The 27,504-nt window shown below is 50.0% G+C and overlaps 1 protein-coding gene across 3 annotated transcripts; it reads left to right on the plus strand.

Moving 5' to 3' along the window:
- The first annotated feature begins 1,354 nt into the window (after positions 1-1,354).
- Positions 1,355-26,817, plus strand: tbl1x (transducin beta like 1 X-linked). 3 transcript variants are annotated; one of them, XM_079733326.1, is made up of 16 exons: positions 1,355-1,638; positions 7,499-7,537; positions 13,619-13,723; positions 14,314-14,459; positions 16,254-16,491; positions 18,332-18,464; positions 19,034-19,175; positions 19,279-19,342; positions 19,467-19,564; positions 19,697-19,757; positions 19,951-20,072; positions 20,817-20,891; positions 21,763-21,890; positions 23,475-23,640; positions 24,137-24,238; positions 24,903-26,817. In XM_079733326.1, the coding sequence occupies exons 3-16, from the start codon at positions 13,666-13,668 to the stop codon at positions 24,927-24,929; spliced, it is 1,560 nt and encodes a 519-aa protein (XP_079589452.1). In that variant the 5' UTR covers positions 1,355-1,638; positions 7,499-7,537; positions 13,619-13,665; the 3' UTR covers positions 24,930-26,817. The 3 variants fall into 3 exon arrangements, with proteins under 3 accessions (XP_079589452.1, XP_079589451.1, XP_079589453.1); XM_079733325.1 differs by lacking the exon at positions 7,499-7,537; XM_079733327.1 differs by lacking the exon at positions 7,499-7,537 and having other exon boundaries at positions 1,634-1,730.
- The last annotated feature ends 687 nt before the right edge of the window (positions 26,818-27,504 follow it).

Below are 27,504 nucleotides of genomic sequence, written 5' to 3' on the forward strand. Positions count from 1 at the left end.
CCATAGACATGCCTCTTTAAGTGACAAGTTGTAGCAATGCTGTTGCTACAAGGGACTTACGCAAAGCTGGAGTATCGATTAGGATTCAACACGGAGGCTCCTGAGCTTCTGCTCTGATCATAATGACGGAGGGGACGGTGAGGACGGGAGAGGGCACTGAGGTCTGGGGGGGGGACGTCCTAGCCTGGGCCCCAGCCAAGGACTTTAGCTTTAAGCATTGAACTGGGCTGCATCTTTCTGTCTGTCTGTCCGTCTGTCTGTCCGTCTGTTCGTCCGTCCGTCCAGAGATGTGTGTTACTGTATCTCACAGCATCTTTTCAGAGCTAGGTGATGGGGACATTGATTCGTTTTGCAAGTCTAAATTATATTGATTTTCTATACATGCACATTCAGCAAGAATGTAGTATGCTAAATGAAAGTAGCGTTTTAAATACACTCTTTGGCGCTTGATTACAACCCAAGTAACAACCAGGTGTCTAATTTGACAGAATATTTATGTGGCAATGGTCGGTTTGGTAAACTAAACAAAGACAAATCGGTATTATGTATAGGCCTACTACGTTTTATATTTTAAATAAGCGGTGCGCAAATACATCCAGGTATACGGTAACCAGAGGAATGTGTCACACCAATGTGGAGCCGTAATGATGTCAACTTGTTATTTACTTTCCAAATCTGAATGACTGAGCAGGGCGAAAGGAGAATTAATCAGCCGCTATGTGACCGGCCAGGCGCAAAACAGCGTTTGGTTGGGGGAGGGGAGCCGGCTCAGAGGCCACTTCGTGCTCGGGTTTGCGTTAAGCGAAGATCTCCGCTACTGAACCCGTAAAAACAGCGCTATCATTACGCCAACACTAAAGCAAGGTTATCCGTCTTTTCTCGGGAAAATGATAAACTATAGTCGACGTTCTTTACGTTGTTACGCCAAATGAACGCCCGTTATATCATGCTTCCACCAACAATTATACAAATATAAAATATCTAACTTCTATTCTGGAATGTGAATTTAGAAACGTTATTGGTGGGCTCACAACATTTGTTTATTATGCAAATAGTATTGTCTTTTTTTATAAAGTGCTATTTTGTTAACACCCTTCCAAGGTTACAAATAACACATATTGTTGCTCATACAATACTCAATGACGTCCGATTTAAAGTCAGTTCAAATAAATGATCAGGTTTAAGGTCAGTCATCGCCACTACTCTCTCTCTCTCTCTCTCTCTCTCTCTCTCTCTCTCTCTCTCTCTCTCTCTCTCTGTCTCTCTCTCTCTCTCTCCCCCCCCCCCCCCCCCCCTCCCCCCATGAGTCGCTGCTGTCTCTCCACCTTCCCCTCAGAAGGCTGGGACTCCGGGAGAGAGCGAGCGTGTTTTGGTCGTCACTTACCCACGGCGGCTGACTCGAGTCAATAAACCGCGTGCGTGAGCGTGTGAACACATTATATGCATAAACCCCCACACCGCCCCCTCACCCCTTACAAAGTCGACAGCGTGATTAAACCCGCGGTGGGAACTTGAGATATGATCATAATAATAACCAGCGGAATGGGAGGAAAGTCGTCGCTGGCTCGCTGAAGTTGGAGGTGCCGCTCGTGGAAGAGGAAGAGCTGGCCGACACCACGAGCTCACTCTGGTACAAAGGTAAGCAGCACGAGCTCCCGCTTTTACTATCGACGCTTTTTTTACGCAGACGTCAGAACAAATTCGTGCGTTTATTCGGGGGAACGCGTGAGGTAATTATGTTTCGTAAAATTAGTTATTGTTGCGATGGTTTTCACCGGCACGCGAAGCTAGCAGCACGAGCGCGTGCACACACACGCATACACACACACGAGCAAACACACACACATTAGAGACTTCACACGTGTGTGAAAATGAATGCCCTAGTTCCCGTTTTAACCTCTTTATTTGAAATAAAACTCGTACAACTGATGTCGTTCTACTTCTGACATCAAAAGTAGATCTGCTGTCCACGTTGTAAACCATAACAACTTTTTGAAGATGGAAATAGACAACTTTGTGTTGGCTAATTGTGTGATGTTGACTACTTAACCCCTAAAGTAATGTATCAAAAAAGTGGCAATGGTCTCTTTGAACTGTGAATGGTGAGTTAAAGTGACATGGCAGTGATATGCTCCCCTGTGCCATGCAGACTGCGCATGTGTAGGGGGGGGGGAAGTGGTCTACATTTAACTGTACAAGATGTTGCTGTGGTTGGAAGAGTGTCACTTCTCAGGATGCTGGTGGAGGCTTTGCTAACGATGTCTGTCATGAACAAAGATGGATGTCACGCGACTTCCTCCACTAGGTTATCGGGGCATCATGTTGGTTATGTTTTCCTTCCAAACCATGTTTCTGAACTTAAGCTATTTTGCATATAAGATACAACTATAGGGCACACAGTATAGTTGCGCCAACGGTTACACTAACATCCAAATGTGTATGATCAGCAAATATGTGGATGCATTAAGGCCTAAATGAGAGATAATGAAAATGGAAGCATAACAAACTAGCACAGAGTAGAATTGGACTATACTCAACCCAAGGGCTGCTTTGTGTGATTGTTGTGTTCTCGAAAGCTGCGGTTGCGTGTCTTCGCTGTTGCTATTGGCCTACATCTCTAATTGGGGTATGGTGTCCCTTCCCTGGCCATGCCATAGTATCCCTCACATAGGGACATTAATACCCATAGCTCGGAGATCCGGGGGCGACCTTGGCACTGCTTTCATGGAAGTATGTTGACTTACCTTGAGGTTTCCACTCTAGTCATATCACCTTCCCTCCTCCCTTCCACCCTAGGGTTGGGAACTAGTGAATAGTTGAATCCGCCTAGCGTCGTTTTACAGCCTTTTTCTTAAGGCTAATCACCCCCTCTCTTTTTTAAAAGATTGAATTGAATATGATTACATCTTCTAAAGACTATGGCCGTTTGATTTGAGTATGCGCAGTAAAGGCTTTAGTCACCGCCATTTGGAAAATAGTTTGATTGCTCTCTGTTAGAGGAACAAAGCCGTTTTATTAGGGCCTAATTGGGTACCCTGGCCCATTTTGTAGCTCTGTTCACTGTGGAGGTCTGCGGGCTGTTAGGGTTGTGGTGTTAAGTCTTTGGGAACGTTGGGGTCTACAACCCGGCGTGGAGGGTGTGAACCTGATAGCATGCAGGCCTGGAGCCTCACCCACCTGAGGCAGCTTTGTGGCTACTCTGTTGGTGTTGATGTGTGCATGTGTTGGTGTTGTGTGGATAGTGTGTTGTGTGGGCTACTCTGTTGGTGTTGTGTGGCTACTATTCAGATGTTGCGTGGATACTATGTTGGTGTTGTGTGGGCTACTCTGTTGGTGTTGTGTGGCTACTCTTTTGATGTTGTGTGGCTGCTATGTTGGTGTTGTGTGGCTGCTATGTTGGTGCTGTGTGGCTACTCTTTTGGTGTTGTGTGGCTGCTATGTTGGTGTTGTGTGGCTACTATGTTGGTGTTGTGGGGCTACTATGTTGGTGTTGTGTGGCTACTATTCAGATGTTGCGTGGATACTATGTTGGTGTTGTGTGGGCTACTCTGTTGGTGTTGTGTGGCTACTCTTTTGATGTTGTGTGGCTGCTATGTTGGTGTTGTGGCTGCTATGTTGGTGTTGTGTGGCTACTCTTTTGGTGTTGTGTGGCTGCTATGTTGGTGTTGTGTGGCTACTATGTTGGTGTTGTGGGGCTACTATGTTGGTGTTGTGTGGCTACTATGTTGGTGTTGTGGGGCTACTATGTTGGTGTTGTGGGGCTACTATGTTGGTGTTGTGGGGCTACTATGTTGGTGTTGTGGGGCTACTATGTTGGTGTTGTGTGGCTACTATGTTGGTGTTGTGTGGCTGCTGTGTTACTACTACTATTTTGATCAAATGCCTTCAAAAGGGGGGGTGGTGTACGTCTGGATCGATTCCCTGGAGCGCTAAATGGATAACGTGATTGCCCACAAGGACAGTCGCCTTTTTTTTTTTTCTCCCTCAGTGATAAGATTTGAAATGTACCCGCTCAGCCTCTGGTCTCAGTGGTGGCTTCTGAAGCGATTGATGAGTCATCTCTCGGGATTGGCCTCAAGTCAGTCCTTTCACTTAGAGCCCAAAGGGATTCTGGATAAGTAATCCAAGTACGCCCTCCAATGTGCCTCATTCACTCGCAGCCATCTTGGCATCATATTGGATCTTAACATTAGCCGGGTGGGAGAATGGATTCAGAATACAGTGTTCTGTTCCCCTGCTGGCTGGAGATTAGTGCCAAGATGGCCGCGTGGTGAAGAGGGCTCAGAGCTGGTGTTTTGGGACGGGAGGACGGTGCACACGGGGGTCCCACGGCAGACCCAGGCGGTGTGTTGTGTTAGCCTTGTGGTTCAGCGTTCAGAGGTCGGTGGTGGATTCGCCGGCTGGGCATGGAGGTCCCAGAGAAAGGCCAGAGTCAAAGCCGCCCTGCAGTTCACTATCTGACTTCCCAAATATTTCTGCAGCAGTATTTATTTATGATAGCTACTCCACCCCCACCCTTAAAAAAAAACGCATGTAGTGTGTGTAGGCCGCATGCCAATTGGCAAATGAACATTCCCCTTGAAATAACAGCCTTCCCAAGTACTAACTGCTGCTCTAAGGATAGTGGTGTTTCTTTAAATTCTAGTTGGTTCTGATAATCATTCTTGCCATGTGTGCTTTGACCTCATTGTTTGTTTGTGAGTCGAATGTGTAAGTGTAAGCCATTGACGGGACACTACAATCAAGTCATCTTCTTTCCCTGTGTGTGTAGTCATTTGTAAGATCAGGCCTCTATCAAGTTCAAGGAACATGGCAAAAGGAATCAATTTAATCTATTATACGCGTCAGGTTTTAAAGGAGGTATTTTTTTAGCCTTCAAAACGGCCGTAAGGCCTTTGATTGAAACCTGTACTTCCAAAGTTTACTGACAGCATTTGAGGCATCTTTTTGATGGTTTATCATCCAGGAATACATGCTAATCTATCTGTATTATTTGGTTAATAAAGATTATTATTTGGATTATTAAGGATGGTTGGCAATGTGTATAACGTAGACATATATCCAAAGGTAAAACCGTGATCTATCAATTCAGGGATACAATGATACCTCTTCAAAAAATATTTTGATTGTATATTGTGCAATCTAGTTAACCGTTTCTATTTCCCAACCAGCGCTGACCATACGCTCTCAAAGAATGAAAGCAAATCTCAACAGTGACCGGAGGCGTTCTGTTGGTGACCCTGGGAAAGTGCAGTCAGAGGTTTCGTTATCTCGTCGCTGTGGAGGAAAGGCCTTGGAACGGAGGCTTGGAGTTCTGCTGCGTGTGTGAGCCGACCTCTAAACAGAACGCCACCGTGCTGCGGGCCCTCAGAGGAACAGCATGGCAGTGGTCCCTCGGCACGCTATACAGTGTGGAACCTGTGTTGGCGTTGAGCTCCTCATGGTGACTCGCATACCACACAATCACAGGCATGGATGGCGGCCAAGTCAGGAGTGCTGTTCGAAAAACGCCACTAGATATATCCGTAAATCATTACACAAAGAGAGTTTGTTAATCATTAGCCAGATTGGACAAAGGGGGCAGAATGATCGGTGGGAGGGTGTGTCTTGTCTGCCAAGGAAAGTGTGAATTACTATTTAGATTAAGACCGGTTTTTGGTTTTCCTCGCTTTGTACTTCAATGTTGATCTATGTCACGATCTGATGAGCAACCATTACGTGTCTTGGATTGTCGCGAAATGTGCCCGGCGTTTTTGCATTCTTTATCTGTTGACTTTGATCTGGAAGAAACCACATCTTTCCAGAGAGCGTGGCGGTATTTAAAGTGGGTTACAGTACAGTTTTGTCTTCCTTTCCTTCAATATTCCCATCATGGTCCAAGGGGCTGGGGTTTGGCCCAGGATGCCGTTCTAGTCAGCGGTCCGCAGTGTTCCTTGGCCTCCATGTTTGGTGTGTATTTAATGGATGTTAGGATCATTGTCCTGCAGGAAAATGAATCCTCTCCAAGCCAGAACGAAGGGCAGGCCTCCCCAGACTAGACTTCTCTTTGGTCATTGTGATCCTGAACAAGGGGAGCAACTGTAAAACGAGCTGCGACAGCAGCTGTGATAAATGGAAAACCTCCTCAAATGGATGAACCATTTCCATCATGGTGTTTTGTGGTATTGGTTGTCTCTGTTGTATCCCGTAGCCCGTAACGTTTTGATTGAAACAGGCCATTTCTGCAAGGCTTCCACTGTGAAGATTCTGTGTCTTTGGTGGATGCAGAGCAGTTGGCCTGGTCTTGCTTTGGATGGAAATAACTCGGTTTGTGGAAATCTGTTTTAAACCACCCCTTTTTAGACATGCTCAATTTAGCAACAGTTAGCTGCTGGCACTGACGAGAACATTTACTCTCGTTTGGTTTCACTTTGGCATATTTCCTTCACGTTATGATTTTAGAAAATAATTCGGCTTTAAAATAGTCCCGTTTTCCCAAGTGATTCTAAATGCGTTGTCTAATGCGGATATATAGAGGTCCCAAAGAGTTTGCAGAGCAAAAACGTCAAATCAAATCCATTGTAGGTCACTGAATATTGGAACTACATAATTTATATCCAACTACTCTGACACGTGTGTGTGTGTGTGTGTGTGTGTGTGTGTGTGTGTGTGTGTCACACACACTGTCCCCTGATGAGGGACGCTCATGCCTGCTGAAGGGAAGCCATTGTGTGTAGCCTGCGGGTCGTGTTACCTGCATGTGCCTCGTGAATCCCAGGTATGGTTCAGAATGAAGATCAGCCTTTTAGAGAGAGAGAGTCTGGCAGAGAGACACAGGCAGACAGAGAGAGAGGGAGACGCTCTCTCTTTGCTGTGGCATGAGCAGCTGTTGACGTGGGAGAGGCAGGATCTTCTGGTCGCCATAGCAACAGTTTTATAACCTATGTTGGTGTATCAATGTGTGCCGCTCCGTATTCCTGCAATGCTCCAGGTCTTGGACGAAATCATAAATACAAAAACCTTGGCCATTGGTTTTAATGTGTGTGTGTGTGTGTGTGTGTGTGTGTGTGTGTGTGTGTGTGTGTGTGTGTGTGTGTGTGTGTGTGTGTGTGTGTGTGTGTGTGTGTGTGTGTGTGTGTGTGTGTGTGTGTGTGTCGGTGAGGCTGGTAAATTTCCAGATAGAGATCATAGATAATAAAAAGTATTATTAGCACAGAATAATCATTCAGCCATTTACAAGGTACGTGGAACACGATTTCCTTCTGATCTATTCATATCGTTTATGAATGTCCTGTTCTCGGGGGACCAGTTTAGCCCCCGTGTAGGCTAGACTCGTGGCACATTATCATCATGCTACATAATGGGATTAAATATGCAAACCTCAGTGGCTTCGTCTAGTTTTAGCGGCCTAGATTTTAAGCGCCTAATTCATTAAACAAACATTATACTGAGTATTTGTTGTCCACACAAACACACACACAAATGAATTATTGAACAGCAAATGGGTTCCTTTGTTCAGGACGTGTCTACGGCCGGCTGGACTCGATTGAACCTGGAGGTGGGACTGGAGCTCACACAGAGAGATCTATTGGCGTTATTAAAATGCAGCGCACATGCTTTTGGTCGATGGGCGGCTTCCTGCTTTGCTGTGCATGCGAGGGGAACAAAAGAGATCTGTGAGGTAATTCTGTTGCAATACGCATTGCATGCTCATATTGAGCAATGCAACCTTTTATTTTTTTCTCAGTGTCCCGAACATCCCATCCTGTGCTTCACCCTCCTGCTTCTCGGAACGAGGAGCAAACTGCTGACCGCCTTGAACTCATGAACCACGCATACAAGAGGGCTTTGAAGATTGGGAAATATCCCTTTTTTTTTTTTCAATTGAGAAATGTATTAACGGTAATGCCCTGACGCACTCTTCTTCAACCAATTACCAGTGGAGATGAAGGAGGCCGGCGTCTAGACCAGTGTGGCTCCCCCGGCGATCAGTCAGGTGACCTACGTGAAGCTCGCTCCACGACGAGGGGGGACTTGTTTTGCCGCCTTGATGAGACTCATCCCTTGTGCACCAGCGAGAACATTCAGTTCTTTGGTGCAGATGGTGGGGGATGGGCGGGCGAGGAGATAGTCAATTGTGTTGCACACAACGTCCCCTTTTATAGTCTTTCTGGTGGACAAGTCCAGATCATTCTGTGATTTCTCCCCCCCGTCCATTGCTCTCAACCTGAGTGTATTTGTGTTTTTCGGGGGGGGGGGGGGGGTTTCGCCGTAATCTGATCTCTGCAGGCAGTCTCACAGGAAGTGGAGATGGGGCGCGTAGCGCTGGGCGGCCGATGGCTGGTGATAAGAACCCCCGTGGTGCGTCGCCTTCAACATTCCTCCCACGTTGCTAAGCCCCACAGCCTGCTGACGGCCTTTTGGCGGTTATGGGGGGAGAGAGGGAGAGAGAGAGGGGGAGAGAGAGAGAAGGGGAGAGAGGGAGAGAGAGAGAGAGGGGGAGAGAGGGAGAGAGAGGGAGAGAATGAATGTCATACGATGTCAATATGCTTGTGGGGGGATTGTCATTTTCTATTAGATGCTAATGGCTTTCGGCGGCCGAAAGGATCATAGTTCCGCCGTGGGTCGGTGGTGGAGGAGCTAATGCCACCAAACACCTCCCCCTCCCCCCCCCCCTAGTGATCCTCCCTCCCCTCCCCCTCTCCTGCTCCCCCAGAGGGGGGTTTGGGGGAAGGGTTCGGGGGAACACCCCCCCCCGTCTCCTGCAGCGTGCTTTGGTTAAACAAAAGAATGTACATTAAGCGTGTTTCCATGGGACCCATAGCGGCGGCGGGCTGCGTTTTACGCATTGCTAGATCGAACCCGGCCCCGTTCTCACCGGAGGCGGGGATGATGCAAGGCTCGCGCAGGGCGGGGAGAGCGAGCGAGCGAGCGAGGAGGCGGCCGTCTGTAAGGGCGTTCGGCCCGCTGTTGTCACTGGGCTCGTGGGACCATGGCATCGTGGCGGTACTGCGGGTGTACCGCCCACCCACTCACCCACTCGTATCCAACACAGCATCTACTCGGGCGACCTTAGAGAGAGAGAGAAGAGTGTCACACAGCCGACAGGCAGCAGAAGAACACGCTTTCCAGCCCCGCGGCTCGTATGTAAGAAGTGTCGTCTCCCCCCCCCCCACCCAGACTATTCCCCCCCAGCCTCCTGACCTATATCGAGGGCGCTAAATGACTCATTCAGAAAGGACAGGAATAAATGAACAAGCGGTTGTTGTGGCTACCTGCTTCTAGGTTCATTATTCATCTTGTCCTCCCCCATGCCTTCGCCCCCCCCTCCCTCCCACTTCCACATCCCCTCCCCCACCGCTGAGCCCCCACCCTTCAGCCCCAACCAAAGGCTTCAAAGGCGGGTTTTACTCAGCAGAGCAGTTCAAGAGAAAATGGCTGCTGTTTCCAGGTCTTGTTTGCACATCTGTCTGGGGGTGACTGTTCAGGAGAAAATGGGCTCCCGCCATGCGAGAATAGAATGCAGCGCTGCCTCACTCTGCTCATTCGGAGCAGCTCTCTCTCACTGCTGGTGTGCTGGTGTTTGGATTTGTCCAATATTTTCGGAATATCTTTCGTTTCTAATTCTGTTTTGTGCGTGAATGTCATGAATGAGATTTGGGATCTTGGTTTGATGCCAAAAAGCAATTGACCAAAGTCTAACCAGGGCCTTTAGTGTATCTTTTAAACTGAAGCACACTATGACTTCCCTTTTTTTAGAAGAATATTTTATCATTCCGATTCGGAGGACTACTCTATCGACCCCGGCAGAAAGTGATTCCATTACCAGGGGTCGTCTAAAAATAGATACGTGCAAGTATTGCACGTGTATTTATACAATGAGAGATGAGTTGAAGAAGCATTCATAGCTATGAGCAGGATGACGTATCTCCAAGCAGAAGGAGTAATTATCACAGGATACAAAGGATGAATGTGCTGCCAAGCGTCAGGGGTTGATTGGATCTCGTCGAAGCGGGTGAGACACCAGCTAGCCAGCTGTGGGTTAACCCGCTACAGGCTTTGAGGGGGAGGGGAAGCTGTCATGATGACATGGTTAAGGAAACATGTCATGATGTTATTGGTACAAACGTTAAGCCCGCCTGCATCGTCATCATCTTGGGTTCAGCGATGGAGAGTTGCGGGTTTTTAGATTGAAAGTGAGTCCACGTTGTAAAAGGACAGGATGTGGTTGGAGTTCGATTCTAAGACAAAGGGTTCTCGGTCGTCACCATCAATCCACACAGTTCTACTGTAGGCAGGTTTGGCCGAGCTGTGACCCCTACCGGTCCTAAAAGGAGTCTAAGAGTTGAGTCATTACAATATATATAAAGGCGCCTGCTTAATGACTCGACAGTCAAACAGTGCCCTGCCTAAGTGAACAGTAGAACTATATGACCGTTGTGATTGAATGCAATGTTTAAACCCCTGCTATGTCAGGTTGTTGGTTTAAAGGGTCCTCGTGGTGGTCCTTGAGTGAACATCTCGTACTCTACGGCTGAACAAAGGATTTGAGGAATGCTTCTGCCATCGTAAATAATGAATGGGTGGGGATGATGGAAATCGGCCAACACGCGCCATTTTCTTCACACCCGCTCTTCAAATATGCCGTTGGGCTCCAAGTCTATTTTAGAATCCGCTCGCTGAAAACGGAGCGGGGGCTGGCGTTTTCGGTTTCCACAGGTCCATGCATGACTAATGCTGTTTACGTGCCCTAGTTTGGCTACAGCCTGTATCTCGCTGTGAGGGGTGATCTTGCCAGGGAGCCCGTACTACACTTTAGGCTGTTAAGTAATTGTTGTCGTTAAGTAACGGTGTGCAGGCCAGGCACTCGGGCCCTGGTGACCTCCAAGGGCCACAGATGGGCCCCTCGTCGCCTCCCAGCAGGGGGCCGTTTAGGCTTCAACCCAGAGCGCTGACGAGACGTCACCCAAATGGCCCGGTCGATGGATAGTTGTGTTTGTTCTTGGGTATTTATTCAGGCCGGGGTTGGAATCCGGAGGACTGTCAGCATTGATGCTGCTGTACTCTGCAGAGGGGACCGTGGGGGCATATTGTCTTAGCTTTGTGTTCATACTGACTGTTGAGAATGAGAGGGAACAGAGAGGGAACAGGGCTTCAACATCGTAATGCATCACAAGGTCAGTTCCACTGTGCTTCCAACATGGACCGTCCTGCTGTGCCTCCTGTGCTCCCGATCCATTTTGAAGCATGGTAGCCCTGGATTGTGATGTTTATTATTATTATGTTGGTAGTAATGTTTTTTGTTCATTTGGTCATTTATCTCAGTGATATGTTATTATGGGGAGACGTCGCTGTGTTTGAAACTGTCCCAGCGTTTTATCATGCAAGACGTGGCAAAACAAAGTTCTCCTTGGCTTAGGTTACAGTATATTTACATTGATTTAGGGTTTTACGGTACTACAACTCTCGAGTCCTCTCAATATTACAGAGTATCGCCAATAAAAGATCCAATGATGCATTGGGATGGACAAACCCTATAAGAACTTTAGATGGTGCCTCAATTTCTGTGTGGTAGCAAATGAATTTTGCTCTTTTATTTTACGTTCGGTATTCTCTTTAATACTTTCCGTGTGATAGTCTGTTGGCATCCCATCGCGGGCGTACGGGATAATGAAGTGGAATGACTGATCACACGACAGCTATTTTGCATGTCAAGTTGTGTCTTCGTTAACAGACACATTAAACGTCTCCTACTATCCGAAACATATGGTCCTTCACAAAGGACGATCCTAAAATAGAATTCATGGCGGATATATTCTTTAAGCACACTTCTCGGTCCCCTCTTGAAGCAACCATGCAGACCCCCATGCCTTCTGTCACTGGTTTCAGCAGCCTTCTGATTTGAAATGTGTCCCGTTCCTTAATACCAAGCCCACTAGGCTCCCGTCCCGCCGGGCTAAACCTCGTAGTCCATTCCCAGTGAAGGGTTGGCTCCTTTTTGTGGCCGATTCCCTGAAAGAAGAGTTTGGTTCTCTTTCTTGGAGGGTGTGGTCGTGTAATTGCTCGTTTTTTCTATCAAACCCATCTGACACTGCGATTTACAACCGTGGCGGACACAGTGCTGGGGGACGGACTCCCCTTCACACAACCTCTCCATTATGTCGCCGCTGGCATGGCGATGGCTGGTCTCTGCTGCAGTGTGGCCCGCGGGCCCCGCTCTGTCACTCCATGTCTCATGGGACGACGATGGGACACACTGTGGCCTACCAGAGCCTCCTGGGGTGGAGCCGGAGAGCCTGGAACGGGTTCCATTAAGAAGGCGCTGTATGTACCCTTTAGTGCTCTGGGCTGGATGTGTCCTCTCTGTTCTGAGGGGGAGTCATATCCTTGGCATGGCCGTGTGTGTTTCTTGGTATACGACCACGCTGGGCATCAAACCGTACAATGGAGCGAACACGTGACTCAGACTCCCCAGGGGACCGTGAAGACGGTGGTGTTCTCCGGTACTGCAGGCACGAGCCTCAGCCCTTCATTGTCCTCCCTCTGCTGCCTGTCAGTGAGACGTTGATTGGCAGGCATGTCCCGATGTAACAGAAGGACCGGTCCTCTGGATACCTCACGCTCTGATTGCGCTCCAAAGCGAGGCCCCGTCTTGGGCCTGACGCTCGGCGCGGCCGGCCCTCCTCCGGAAGAATGGCCCTCGGTCGCAGGAGTAAATAATTCACGTGGGGCGGCGTGCCTGCTGGTAATTGGCACAACGCGGTTCCCTGTGCTTTGCCCCGGTTCCCGCTTGTTGCTACGCTACCGGAGGGGAACCTGAGTGGGTCCTTTAAGGCGATGGAGGAGTGCTCCACGCATCCTTCGCTCTGTTCTAACTCTGCACTCTGTGGCGGCGGTCCGTCCAGCCATGGTTTCATAGAAGCTTCTCGCTTCATGTTGCTCCTCTCCAAGGGAATTAGAGTCAAACCTTAAACCTTCATCGTTATGATGTGGTTTGCAGCTGTTCTTGTGTTCCCTTTGTGTACACATCGCTAACGATGGGTCCTTTAGTTCCTTTAGAATGCGATTATCCTCAATCATGGATGGTCAATACTTTGATAAACGTCGTTATAACTCCAGGTTATTCCAGAGACTCATGTTGCGGTCTCTCTAGCCCCTCATTGTTCTCCAGGTTATTCCAGAGACTCATGTTGCGGGCCCCGGCCTCTCACCCTGTTTGTTGTCGTCTCTGTGCAGAGGAGACGTTTCAATATCCTCCCTGTTCCCCGGGCCTGGCCGGCCAATCACACACCACCTGCCGCAGCGCCGTGCCAAACGGTCACAGACACCAGTGTTTAGCAGGAGAGCATTTCAGACTCAATGTTTTTCTTTGAGAACTGGTTTGAAATACTGCTCTGCTGCTTGGTCCGAGCCCCTATAGGTGGGTTCTGGGGCGAAGGTGGTAGACGTAAGTGTGTGTCTGTGTGTGTGTGTGTGTGTGTGTGTGTGATCAGAAACACGACAACAGACAGAGCACATGTCACAGTAATGCCTCTCAGCTCGGTCCACATGAACAGCCTAATGTTGGAAGAGTCTCTCTCATCGCTCCCACAACGGCCAGCACCACGCTAACCCCCCCCCCTCTACCTTGTCTCCCCAGGGTGAGCCAAGCCTTCCTGCGTGCCGCCTGCCAGCTGCCCGACTAAAATGAGTATAACCAGCGACGAGGTGAACTTCCTGGTGTACAGATATCTTCAGGAGTCAGGTAGAGACACACAGACACACACAGTGAAATCTTCTAGATTAATGGAAGATATGTCCTGAGTTCTTTGTTATGGGATCTCTGTGTCGTTCCTTCAACATTGAAACGGTGGGAGTAGGGTTGCGTCTTCTGACAAAGATCGCACCCCCTCATGTCTTCAGTGACATGAGAACAACGCATGACCCACAGTGCCCCTCTGTTTGGTTGTGGGGCCCGCCATGGTTTGTTTTGTAGCTTGGAATGCAGGATACTGTAAACATCACTACTCCAGGTTGATTTGAATCCGGAGGCCACGCCCATCCACTCTGAAAGCAGAGCGGCGAGGACGTCTGCATTCTGACGATTGAAAATGGACGCTGCCTTGTACACATCTTAAATGTGTCACCGTAAACATGTCGACGTTAACATTAGACATGTTAGACGTTGTCGGCACAATGGACGCGTCTCTCTCTGGCTGCAGCTTGTTTCTCTCCCTGGGGGGGGGGGGGTGAAGCCCCGCCCCCACTAGGATGTCTGTGCTGTGTTTGTTTGTGTACAAACCGGGTTTTTATTTGGCTCTCTCCCGACACCTAATTAATTCGATTTGGCTGCAGGTTTCTCCCACTCAGCTTTCACCTTTGGCATCGAGAGCCACATCAGCCAGTCCAACATCAACGGTACGCTGGTGCCCCCTGCTGCCCTGATCTCCATCCTGCAGAAGGGCCTCCAGTATGTGGAGGCGGAGATCAGCATCAACGAGGTGAGGAGGAGGAGGAGGTGTCCCTCAAGGAGGTCCTCAGACATGCCGTGATGCTGTACACCCACCCAGACAAGAAGGACAATATAATTGTTGGATGGAAATGCAGAGAGTTTCATTTGAAACAGCTGGAAATGAAGATAACGTGTTTTTTTGGCCCTTTCACTGAATCAAAGATGTCAAATTTTTTTATGTTTAATTAAAGTAGAGTGTTCCGCTGGGATTTAAAGGACCAAACCTGTCTGGGTGATTATAGCAGCGTAGGTGTCTCTCCTGGCTTCACTTAAACTCAAACTCGCCAAGACATTCGGTAGAAAACGGTTCGTTGTTCTGATTCCGCTAATGGGCGTGCCTCTTCCAAACCTAAACCATCAGCTGACGTACTTTGGCTCATTGACTGCAGGAGAGAACCAGTGGCTCACTCCCACTAATGCTCTCCAGCAGAGTCAGCACAACACAGTGAAGGGGACAAACGATGTTGTGAGGCATGTCTCTCTGAGACCAGGAGAGGCTCTGTTTAATCAGCCCGACCGCTAATGGAGCCCTCAACGCAGGCCCTGTAGATGCTTCTAGAGCTGTGCCAATAATCACATTTCGATCGCGATTTTCGAACAATCTCCAAACTAATATAAGAATAATCATATAATAATAATAATTTTGAATTGTTTTTTTCGTTTTATATAATTATTCATTAAATGTTTTATAGAAATTTCAAAGATGAACAGCTTTTAACATTATTTCCGATTTGAACATTTTCTATTTGATTTTTTTTATTTTTTCATTTTTAAGGGGAAATTTCGAAGTTCTCAGTTGCAAACAGTTCTTCGGAGAGAAATACTGAATGGATGCCTCAAGTTTTTCAAATTCGAAAAGAATCGTTTGAATAATCGTTAGTGGTGCAACGGTTCACGGGTTACCCGTGATCCGTACGGATCAACCCTCACGGTTCGGGACGCAAGTGATCCGCGGATCGGCTGATAAAAAAAAAAAGTTGTGCGTTCACGTGATCATCGCATGTTTAAAGGACTATTCCGGTATTTACAACATCATCAAGTAGCGTAGCGAAATACAGTTTCTGTCATGTTTTATTTGGCGTTCCGTAAATCCCATTGAAGCGGAAATGTTTATGTTTGGTTGTAGTCTTTTCGCTTGGTTCTCCGTATCAACAGTAGGGCTAGAACCGAGCGAAAAGACTACAACCAACCCCCCTTGCAATGAGCAATGAGTCTTCCAACAGAAATCAACGGATTTACAAAATGCCAAATAAAATACGACAGAAACTGTATTTCGCTACCATACTTGATGAAAAAAAAGATGAGGATGTCTGCATTGCCTGGGGAGAGTGTAGACTCTAAACTCTCCCCAGGCAATGCAGACATCCTGAATTTAATTCAGGATTATTTACTATCGATGTTAAAAAGAAGAAGGAATAATGCCTTAGGTTGCAATTCTTTTAAATATTGACTATGTTGAAAGGAAATAGGATTATTGCCTAATTTTTCACTTTATTTAGTTTTTACACATTTGAAGAATTATTTAAAGTCACATTTGTCTTGTTATCTTTTTTATTGTTGTTGATCCGAAAATGATCCGACCCGTGACTCAAAAACCGTGACACGATCCGAACCGTGAGTTTTGTGATCCGTTGCACCCCTAATAATGGTGATGACTATTGTTTACCGTAATCAAGCAGCCCTTTGATGGCTCTGCTGTAACTCAACACTGGAAACACGGATTCACCTGTGCTATAAAAGCCACCTCACCCCGCCGTTGTCCCGCCCCCTCGCCCTCTCTCAGGACGGCACGGTGTTTGACGGGCGGCCCATCGAGTCGCTGTCGCTCATCGACGCCGTGATGCCCGACGTGGTGCAGACGCGCCAACAGGCGTTCCGGGACAAGCTGGCGCAGCAGCAGCAGCAGGGGGGGGGGGGAGGGCCCTGCACCGTGGCCACGCCCAGTCCCGCCCACCAGGCCGTGGCGCCCAAGAACGGAGAGACCCCGGTCAACGGCGAGGAGAACGGCACGCACACCATGAGTGAGTGGGGGACCCGGGGGTGGGCTCTGAGGGGCTTTGGTGTGGGAGGTCCTGGTTCATGATGGTTGGAAGAAGCTGGTGTCTAACCAGAAGCTGGTGTCTAACCAGAAGCTGGTATCTAACCAGAAGCTGGTATCTAATCAGAAGCTGGTGTCTAACCAGAAGCTGGTGTCTAACCAGAAGCTGGTGTCTAACCAGAAGCTGGTGTCTAACCAGAAGCTGGTGTCTAACCAGAAGCTGGTGTCTAATCAGAAGCTGGTATCTAACCAGAAGCTGGTATCTAAGCAGAAGCTGGTATCTAATCAGAAGCTGGTATCCAACCAGAAGCTGGTATCTAAGCAGAAGCTGGTATCTAAGCAGAAGCTGGTGTCTAACCAGAAGCTGGTATCTAACCAGAAGCTGGTGTCTAACCAGAAGCTGGTGTCTAAGCAGAAGCTGGTATCTAACCAGAAGCTGATATCTAACCAGAAGCTGGTATCCAACCAGACGCTGGTATCTAATCAGAAGCTGGTGTCCAACCAGAAGCTGGTATCTAAGCAGAAGCTGGTATCTAAGCAGAAGCTGGTGTCTAACCAGAAGCTGATATCTAACCAGAAGCTGGTATCTAATCAGAAGCTGGTATCTAAGCAGAAGCTGGTGTCTAACCAGAAGCTGGTGTCTAACCAGAAGCTGGTATCCAACCAGACGCTGGTATCTAATCAGAAGCTGGTATCCAACCAGAAGCTGGTATCTAATCAGAAGCTGGTATCTAACCAGAAGCTGGTATCTAACCAGAAGCTGGTATCTAAGCAGAAGCTGGTGTCTAACCAGAAGCTGATATCTAACCAGAAGCTGGTATCTAATCAGAAGCTGGTATCTAACCAGAAGCTGGTGTCTAACCAGAAGCTGGTATCTAACCAGAAGCTGGTATCTAAGCAGAAGCTGGTGTCTAACCAGAAGCTGGTGTCTAACCAGAAGCTGGTGTCTAATCAGAAGCTGGTGTCTAACCAGAAGCTGGTGTCTAACCAGAAGCTGGTATCTTACCAGAAGCTGGTATCCTACCTGAAGCTTGTATCCAACCAGAAGCTTGTATCCAACCAGAAGCTGGTATCTAACCAGCGAGCACAGGAACGGCCTGCGTTGGATACAACTACAATTCAACTTTATTTGTTTCGCCCTTAATCACTGGTACGGTCTCAAAGGGCTTAACAGGCCATTTATTTATGACACCCCCCTGCCCCACAGAGGGCAAGAAAACACTCCCTGAATTGGCAAGGAAGAAATATGAGAAGGAACCCTTCCTTCCAGGGATGGTCAGGAGTACATTGGGGGCATGCATACACACATACAGGCAAAGCATTTTAAACGGTGACGGGGTGCTGGCTGGTGAACTGTAAAGAGATTCAGAGTACAGCTGCTCCAAGGCTGAAGTTGCAGCATATGTAAACATGATATCATCCTTAGTCTATGTCTCAAGTTTCACAAATATGTCGCTACTCTGCGGGTTCCTCGAAAGCATAAACGGCACCAGCAGATGTTTAGGACGGAGAAGGCGGAGGTGTAGCCGAAGCTAGAGAGTGTGGGAGGAGACGGATGGTTGCAGCGATGGTTTACTGTGAGGAGGCGAGGCTCACACTAAACTGTCTGAGAATAAATTAGGCCATCCATCAGGACTCGGCACGCATATTTACGTGTGGCACGGTGTCATTAGCATCGCGGTTTGTGTACCGGCGGTGATCAGGCCTTTCAGATTAAGGCGCATAAAAGCGTCTCCTCAGCTGAGGGGCCGGCGTTGATACAGCAGTCGAAGCAGACCTCGTTAGTAGCTCGTTAACAGTGCGTGTCTGGCTGTGCCCCTTAGACCACCACGGGGAGCCAATGGATCTGGACCTGGACGTGGAGATCCCAGCCAGCAAGGCCACCGTGCTCCGGGGCCACGAGTCGGAGGTCTTTATCTGCGCCTGGAACCCGGTCAGCGACCTGCTGGCCTCTGGGTGAGCCACCCTCCCTCCCTCCCTCCCTCCCTCCCTCCATCTTCCTCTGTGTCGGTCTGACACCCTCCTCTCGGCTTGTCTCGCTCTCCGGTCTCCCTCGGACTCTCTCACTATCATCTGTCTCGCACACTTGTCTCTCTTCCGCAGTCTCTCTTTTCCCCCTCTGTCTCTCTCTTTCTCTCTTGGTCTCCCCTCTCTTTCTATCAGTCATCCTCCCTCGGTCTGTCTCCCCCTCTCTCTGTCTCCTTCCCTCTCTTTATATCTCTGTCTCCCCCCCCCCCTCTCTCTCCTCCTCCCTCTCTCTTTGTTCAGGGGAATCGTTTAAACCGCCATTCATTCCTCTCCTGTGAATCACAATCCTCCTCTCCTCTGCCAGGACATTGTGCTCCACTGGGTTTCTTAAATGGCCGTCCCATTTTCTGGGTCAGGTGACGGATCAATCGCATCAGGGTTCCGTGGTGTGGGTCTAGGGCCTGCGTTGATACACACGGGTTATTGTTAGGCGGTTCACACCGGCTCCGCCGCGCCAGGCCTGACCCCCTGACCCCTGCTGTGTGTGCTCCCTCCAGCTCGGGGGACTCAACGGCACGGATCTGGGACCTGAACGAGATCGGCTCCTCCAGCTCCACCCAGCTGGTCCTGCGCCACTGCATCCGCGAGGGCGGCCAGGACGTCCCGAGCAACAAAGACGTGACCTCGCTGGACTGGAATGTAAGGGCTCGCTCTCCCGGGCGCCGATCACCATCTGTCCGCACGTCTGGCCGTCTGCGGCGAGCGGCACTAAAAACTGAAACACTCCTCTTTCCGTTCCCAGAGTGACGGGACGCTCCTGGCCACCGGCTCCTACGACGGCTTCGCACGGATCTGGACGAAGGACGGTGGGTTTTGAGCGGATCTTAATCTGATCCGCGGTGTCGCGGGGACACCTGAGCCCCGTCTGTCTGAGCCCTCGTCGCTCTGCTCGTCCTCTGACCCAGCGGTCTGTCATCTGTCGTCCCTCAGGGAACCTGGCGAGCACGCTGGGACAGCACAAGGGGCCCATCTTCGCGCTGAAGTGGAACAAGAAGGGGAACTCTATTCTCAGCGCCGGTGTAGATAAGGTACTTCGATGAGACGTCACGTCTCACCGCTGACACGCTCGCTTCGGCGGAGAGATGAGTCAACTCGCCGTGATTCGCAGCCGCTGTGATTTAATCAGACCGTTTTCTTTTCTCTTTTATTTCCCGTTCCAGACGACAATCATTTGGGACGCACACACAGGGGAGGCGAAGCAGCAGTTCCCCTTCCACTCAGGTGAGACGCACACAGACTCGCACGCACGCACGCACCGACACAGACATGCACGCACGCACACGACACACACTCACACACCGACAACGACACACACACAGACACACACACACACACACACACTGTATGTCAGGCCCATGAGGCCCCCTACCGGCCCTTGGCCTGCCTCAGGTCTAACCCATGTGCCCCCCCCTAGCCCCCGCCCTGGACGTGGACTGGCAGAACAACACCACCTTCGCCTCCTGCAGCACCGACATGTGCATCCACGTGTGTCGGCTGGGCAGCGACCGGCCGCTCAAGACCTTCCAGGGCCACACGGTGAGCACCACTTCCTCTTCCTGGCCCCGCCCCAGCCCTGCCGCCTCGACCACGTGATTGGTCAGCCGGGGCTCAGGAGGTGCAGCGGGTTACCTGGTAAGCCGAGGGTTGCTGGTTCGATTCCCGGCTCCCACTGGTGTCGAGGTGTCCCTGAGCAGGACACCCTGGCTGCTCCCACTGAGCGGCCTGTCACAGTGCGTTGCCGACACCACGTCGGTGTGTGAAATGTGAGCATGAATGTGTGTGTGAATGGGTGAATGTGAGGCTCTCATTTTAAAGCCCCTCGTTTGAAGAGCAGGATGTAAATGCAGCCCGTTTACCATGTGCTCTGGTGCTCTGAGCTGATTGGTCTGTCCTGTTGTGCTCTGGTGCTCTGAGCTGATTGGTCTGTCCTGTTGTGCTCTGGTACCCTGAGCTGATTGGTCTGTCCTGTTGTACTCTGGTACCCTGAGCTGATTGGTCGGTCCTGTTGTGCTCTGGTACCCTGAGCTGATTGGTCTGCCTGTTGTACTCTCGTACCCTGAGCTGATTGGTCGGTCCTGTTGTGCTCTGGTACCCTGAGCTGATTGGTCTGTCCTGTTGTACTCTGGTACCCTGAGCTGATTGGTCGGTCCTGTTGTGCTCTGGTACCCTGAGCTGATTGGTCTGTCCTGTTGTGCTCTGGTACCCTGAGCTGATTGGTCTGTCCTGTTGTACTCTGGTACCCTGAGCTGATTGGTCTGTCCTGTTGTCTCCGCGCTGCAGAACGAGGTCAACGCCATCAAGTGGGATCCTTCAGGGATGCTGCTGGCGTCCTGCTCCGACGACATGACCCTGAAGGTGAGGACGAACTCACAGAAATAAACAAATAAACAAGTACAAATGTATAGTTTTTGTTTTGAAGGATTCCCCGAAACCAATCGATCACAAACGAGCCACGAGCCAAAGGCAAAACGTTCTGCTACAGAGACGCAAGCGGTCGAGCAGAACAGACGTTCTCACAGAGCATTTCACTCCCTAATGGCTGACGGATGGCGGTGGCGTTTTGGAACAAATTGCACTCAAATGACGGCTGTTAAACCTCCCTTACCGCATCTTAAACTCGTTTCTCTCCTTCCCTCTCTTCCCCTATCTTCTCCTCTCCTCTGCTGTCCTTCCCTCCCCTTGGTGTGGGTCCCTTCCTCCTCCCCTCACCTCTCCTATCTCCTCCCCTCTCCTCTCCTTTCCTCTCCCCTCCTCTTTCCTCTCCTCTACTCTCCTCTCCTCCCCTCTCTTCTCCTATCCACTCTCCTATCCCCTCTCCTCTCCCCTCCTACCCTCTCCTCTCCCCTCCTCCCCTCTCCTCTCCTATCTCCTCCCCTCTCCTCTCCTTTCCTCTCCCCTCCTCTTTCCTCTCCTCTACTCTCCTCTCCTCCCCTCTCTTCTCCTATCCCCTCTCCTCTCCTCTCCCCTCCTCCCCTCCCCTCCTACCCTTTCCTCTCCTATCCTCTCCTCCCCTCCCCTCCCCCTCCTCTCCCCTCCTCTCCTCTCCTCTCCTCTCCTCCCCCCCTCCCCTCCTCCCCTCTCCTCCCCTCCCCTCCTACCCTCTCCTACCCTTTCCTCTCCTATCCTCTCCTCTACTCTCCTCCCCCCCTCCCCTCCTCCCCTCCCCTCCTACCCTCTCCTACCCTTTCCTCTCCTATCCTCTCCTCTCCTCTCCTCTCCTCCCCAGATCTGGAGCATGAAACAGGACCAGTGTGTTCACGACCTGCAGGCCCACAGTAAGGAGATCTACACCATCAAGTGGAGTCCTACCGGGCCCAGCACCGGCAGCCCCAACGCCAACATCATGCTCGCCAGGTGGGTCCCCCCCCCCCAGTACCCCCCCAAAACCCTGCTCAGTAAGGGCTGGATCTGGGGCAGCCGCCTGTCTGCGGAGACACGTGAATGTAGAACTGCTGTCCGCAGAGCAGCACGTTATAATCTATTATATTATAGATCTATATATCAATAGCCTCATAGCATAATTGCTTAAGTCATATTTTAAGGTTCATCTTGTATTTAGCGCCAGATGTGCCTGAGTCAAATAGATGACTTAGGCAGAGAGTTGTTATGGAATGTAAAAAGCACTCTGATTGGCTTAGGGTGTATCCAATGAGGCACAGTGAATCATTAGCGTTAGAGCGTACTGTTAGGTTAGATTGGTTAGGTTGGCCAAAATATGAGGCAATTATGCAATCCGGCTAAAGACACGTTTAGTTAAACGCACTGCGCTCTTCATAAGCCATAGATTTTAATTAAACTCTATTCCTTTTCATTATCTTTTATTTATTTGACTTTCTCTGCGCGTGACTCCCCAGGCAGTCTCGATCAGACGTGTCTGTGAATATCGCTGATGAGGCAGACGTGCTAATTGCAGACGGCCTCTGGTTCGTTAGTGCCAGCCTTCAGCAGCACCGCACGCTGTAGACGTTCACACCGCGTCTGGCGCGCGAGAAACTCAGACACATCGTTAGAATATTTTAGTCCTACGTTATCAAAGTTTTGATGGCTCTTTCGCTTCCATCTCTCTATGCAGTACACAAAATGATGCCTGCGAAATATTCACTTCAATTACAATTCTGTGAGAGCATTTTCACAGGACAACAAATCCTCATGTTGTTTTGGCTTCAGAAACAACAAAGATTTCCCAGAATCATGGTTTCCACTCGAACACACTTATATCAAAATTTGGGCCAAAGACCTTAAATGCCTCATTGTGTGTGTGTGTGTGTGTGTGTGTGTGTGTGTGTGTGTGTGTGTGTGTGTGTGTGTGTGTGTGTGTGTGTGTGTGTGTGTGTGTGTGTGTGTGTGTGTGTGTGTGTGTGTGTGACCATTAAACCCTCAGGGCTCACAGTGAGTTCAGATGGATCTCATTATATGGAGACCTGGGGGGGGGGTTGAGGCTACTGGAGACATCCGTCTGCAGGCTGTAACCTTTAGACTGGGAGGCGAAAATCCCACTAACCACCAGTCTGCTGTGTGTGTTGGGGGCTGTGGGAGTGTGCGTGTTTGTCGGGGGGCTCTAGGTGTGTGTGTGTGTGTGGGGGAGTTAAGCAGTGTGTTTTATGTGTCTATGAACAAATACAACAAATAGCCCGCATGCTCCTGTAGTAGCCTGTCCACTCTGCGTCTACCCTTGATACCTTATCAGAGCTTAACAGCCTCATGCCCTGATCATTATCAGAATCATTTGATTCTTCCACATTTGTATTATTTCTATGACCTCGTCTGAACGGTTGAGAGACGCTGACGTTCAATCACTTCACTGCCATTCACTGATCTGATCTGATCTTGTTTCTCAAATTAAGCATGTGACAAATAAATACTTGAATCTTGAATCTTGATCACTGCTCAGGGCGCAGACAACACTGACCTAACGCTGTCTCCCCCCTGACCCCCCAGCGCCTCGTTCGACTCCACGGTGCGGCTGTGGGACGTGGAGCGCGGCGTCTGCATCCACACGCTCACCAAGCACCAGGAGCCGGTGTACAGCGTGGCCTTCAGCCCCGACGGACAGCACCTGGCCAGCGGCTCCTTCGACAAGTCGGTGCACATCTGGAACACCATGGTGGGTTGGCGTAGTGAGGCCCCAAGGGCCAGGGCAGGGGGTGTGAGGCCCCAAGGGCCAGGGCAGGGAGTGTGGGGAACCCGGGCCCGGGCAAGGAGTGTGGGGCCCCGCCGGGCCCCAGCCACTGGTGGACAGAGCTCATCATTTGTCAGAGGGGAAAATATCAAAGAAATTGTATTAAAGTAATTGCTTGGACAGTCGATGTGGCGACTCATGTTAGAAGACCAGAGTCTAGAAGTTGATGTTGGAGGCTGGGTGGGGGGTGGGTACGGGCCGGGGACCGGGGGTAGATCTGCCTGCGGTTCTGTTCTCCATCTCGGTTGGTTCTGTATCGCGGCCGTGTCCCGGAGAGCGTCTCTCACAGCACAACCACGGGAGATCACCTCCGATGTGCTCAGAGGACGGAGGCTACTGGTGCTCACTGGTGTCTACTGGTGCCTACTGGTGTTGACTGGTGCTCACTGGTGTTGACTGGTGTGTGGTGGTTCTGTTTCAGAGCGGGGCCTTGGTGCACAGCTACAGGGGGACTGGGGGGATCTTCGAGGTCTGCTGGAACAGCACCGGGGACAAGGTCGGAGCCAGCGCCTCGGACGGCTCGGTAAGACGGACGGACGGACGTCCCCCACGCACCACACTCAGTCAGGCTGAACCGAGCTGATGGGGAACGGGGACTGGGCAGTGGGTGAACTGGGACTGGACAGAACAGTGGGTAAACTAGCTAATGGTGAACTGGGATAGGACAGGACAGTGGGTGAACTAGCTAATGGTCATCTGGGACAAGACAGGACAGTGGGTAGACTAGCTAATGGTGAACTGGGAGTGGACAGTGGGTAAACTAGCTAATGGTGAACTGGGATAGGACAGGACAGAGGGTAGACTAGCTATTGGTCAACTGGGATAGGACAGGACAGTGGGTGAACTAACTAATGGTCAACTGGGATAGGACAGTGGGTAGACTAGCTACTGGTGAACTGGGGCCTGATAGTGGGTAGGGTAATAATCAGGCTAATGGTGAACCAGGACATGAGAGTGCAGCGGGTAATCTGCTAATACTGAACTGGGACAGGACAGTGGTTAGTCTTGCTAATGGTGAACTGGGACAGAACAGGACAGTGCACTGGGTATGTGGGCACTGAGACAGAACCTTCACCCTCTCTGCTAAATGACCTGAGTCGATGTGGGCGACACGTCTGCTAAATGACAACCAAACCAACGGCAGATGACATTTTAATGGCGTGTTCTTTCTCCTCCCCCCCCCCCAGGTCTGCGTCCTGGATCTCCGAAAATAACGCCTCGGACGAGAGACGTCGGCCTTGGGCCGTGTTTGTTCAGCGGAAAACATTTGAAATGGTTTATTAAAGGGCTGCGAGTGAACGCCCCCCCCACCCCCACACACAAGACCCCCACGACCCCCAGGCTCTGAAGGAAGACAAAGATGAAAACAAACCACACGACACCAGTCAGCCTCCGCGCTGAGCGGACGTGTGTGTGTGTGTGTGTGTGATCAGCTGTTTGACGGACACTCCTGTGAGGGACAGACGGGAAGAAGGCAGCTCCGACGTCTACAGGACTGACTCTCCTTCGATCGCACTCCTTTTAGCGAGGCTTTTTATCGTACGGTTTGAAGTCATGTCCCGACCGGGAAGTGCCCGGGTCTCCCCCCCCCCCCCCCCCCCCCCCTCCCTGTTGCTGCGGGGCGACGCCCACCTGTGTATGTGTCCACTGAGGAGGCGTGGCCGTGCTCGCTTGGCCGCTTCTGACGCTGAAATGGAGGGGTTGTTGTTATTCTGTTGGTTTTTTATTTTGTTTCTTTTTATTTGTTTACGTCACTCAGAGTTCCGTATCTGAGGAACGTGTTCATGTCCTCACCGTCGCCTCCGGGGCGCGACGAGGGTGAATAACGATCAGCGTCGATGACGGTGATTGCTAACCACGACGACGACCGCGCTGCCGCATCAGCTCGGCGGCGGAGAACCGACCTTTTGTTTTAAAGAACTCTGTTCCGCAAAGGGACGCCTAAAAGTTGTCAGTAAGAGACGCCGTCAGGAAACGGCCCCGTCGTCATCATCCTCATCATCCTCACATCGAGGTCTCAGAGAGGAGGAAGAACCAACAGCCGTTGGTTCTTCAACGTTCTTTTTTAAACCGGCCCTTTCGACCCGGCGAGGAGAGCGACCACGCGATGTGTAAAGTGCCGTTTTTTTTTCCTACCTGCGTTTTCTCAAATTCGGATGTAAATTGAATGAATGTAAAGTAACGTCAATTGGTTGAACTGAAACGAACACAGATTTATATACTGTGTATATATGCTTCTATACAGTACAGTTTAAGGCCATCTGTTGAAGCCCGCTACCACGGCAACACCCGGGCCATGTAATCTCACCGTGTACTGACGGCCAATCGGGTACCGTCCGTCGAGGACCAGGGATGGGGGAGGGATGGACCGCGGTCGTCCTTAACCCCTTCACACAGACGTCCTTTCCCTGGTCCAGGTCCCAATGTCCTGCAGAACTCTGGTTCCCCACGTTCCAACAACAGGACTCTAGGCTCTGTTTCACCCCCCCCCCCCCCGCAGGATGAGTGAGGGGTCCGATATGAAAGCACGAGACGAGTCCTGCTGTGGCCAGAGAGGGTTTGAGGTCCCCTCACCGTGCAGACAGCTGGATCCGGACCTGCTGCAGAAGGCCTGGGCAGGGGGCAGAGCTTTGGGGGGGGGGGTAGGTTCTGCTGCTCTCGTTTGGGTTCTGCTGTAAAAACCACCAGACACGACTGCAGCGAACGTCGTTACTGTGAGCCTTTTCTCCGTCTGGTTCCCTTTCGGTCGCATTTGTTGGAGCAGGTGTACTTTTCTCGGATTGTGGGCGTTAATCGCAGAGAGTCGGCCTATTGCAGATTTTTATTCTTTTTTTTGTCGGTTTGTTTCCTTTTTCGTCTCTTAATTTTCGTCGTACTCTGGCGTCGATGGATGTCTCACTGTTTTTTTTTGGCTTGTTAATTGGCTTAGAGCCACTATTGTCTGTGTCAGACTGAGAATTGGGCTGGTGGCGGCGGCCATCTTGGCCCGCCGAGGAGCCAGTGATGTGAGACCCGCCATCTTGTTTCCCACCCCCCTGTTCAGGGTTTGGTCGCCTGTTTCAACGACAAAACGAAGTCACTCGATGTCTCAAATAAATCACTCTATTTTGATATCAGAAAGCAATGAGTCCTTTTGTTTTATTTGTTTGGCTGGAGAAGTACATTTTGTACAAAGTTTACAGAGGGAAGTTGATTTCCCCGGGGTTGATACTTCAAACAATGACTTGAACTTGATCAATGGAATCATAATGTGAATTACGTTTAATATTTGATCAAATACATGAGAAATAAATAAAATACGCTAAGGAACGCTAGAATCGTTAGAGGCTTAATAATAAGTTGACTCAAAAGGAAATTCTCACGAGTTCAACAAAAAGTGTCGAAGTGGATTTGTATTCTTAATACCTATTGGACTGTAAAATCATATCTTCAAAATATTGAATATGTTGAATTTAAATGATAGTCCCCTTATCAGTTCATGGATCACAGACTTCTCTTATCATCTCAGGCTCTGAGGATAAGAGGGATTGATTCTTTAACCAGGTCACAAACCATGATTACTTTGTAAAGTCTACAAGGAGAAAAAACTAAAGTCAAAGGAAAAGCCCACTCTACCATCGACCCTCACACATTCCCAGTATCCCCACCGCAAGATCTGGATGATTGATCTTTTATCGCTGGGTTATTATGGGTGGATGATTTGATGTCATGGGGAGACTTGGAAGGGGGATATGATGTCATAAGGAGACGGGGGTTGGTATGATGTCATGAGGAGACCAGGGGGGTATG

This window comes from Pollachius pollachius (assembly GCF_949987615.1).
Source record: "Pollachius pollachius genome assembly, chromosome: 3".
Taxonomy (NCBI): domain Eukaryota; kingdom Metazoa; phylum Chordata; class Actinopteri; order Gadiformes; family Gadidae; genus Pollachius; species Pollachius pollachius.

Bases quoted from the DNA above. Each gene is read 5' to 3' on its own strand.
- tbl1x (XM_079733326.1), top strand. From the start codon at position 13,666: ATGAGTATAACCAGCGACGAGGTGAACTTCCTGGTGTACAGATATCTT. The intron at 13,724-14,313 runs GTAGAGACACAC...ATTTGGCTGCAG, and splicing joins CAGATATCTTCAGGAGTCAG to GTTTCTCCCACTCAGCTTTC. The intron at 19,343-19,466 runs GTGGGTTTTGAG...GTCGTCCCTCAG, and splicing joins ACGGATCTGGACGAAGGACG to GGAACCTGGCGAGCACGCTG.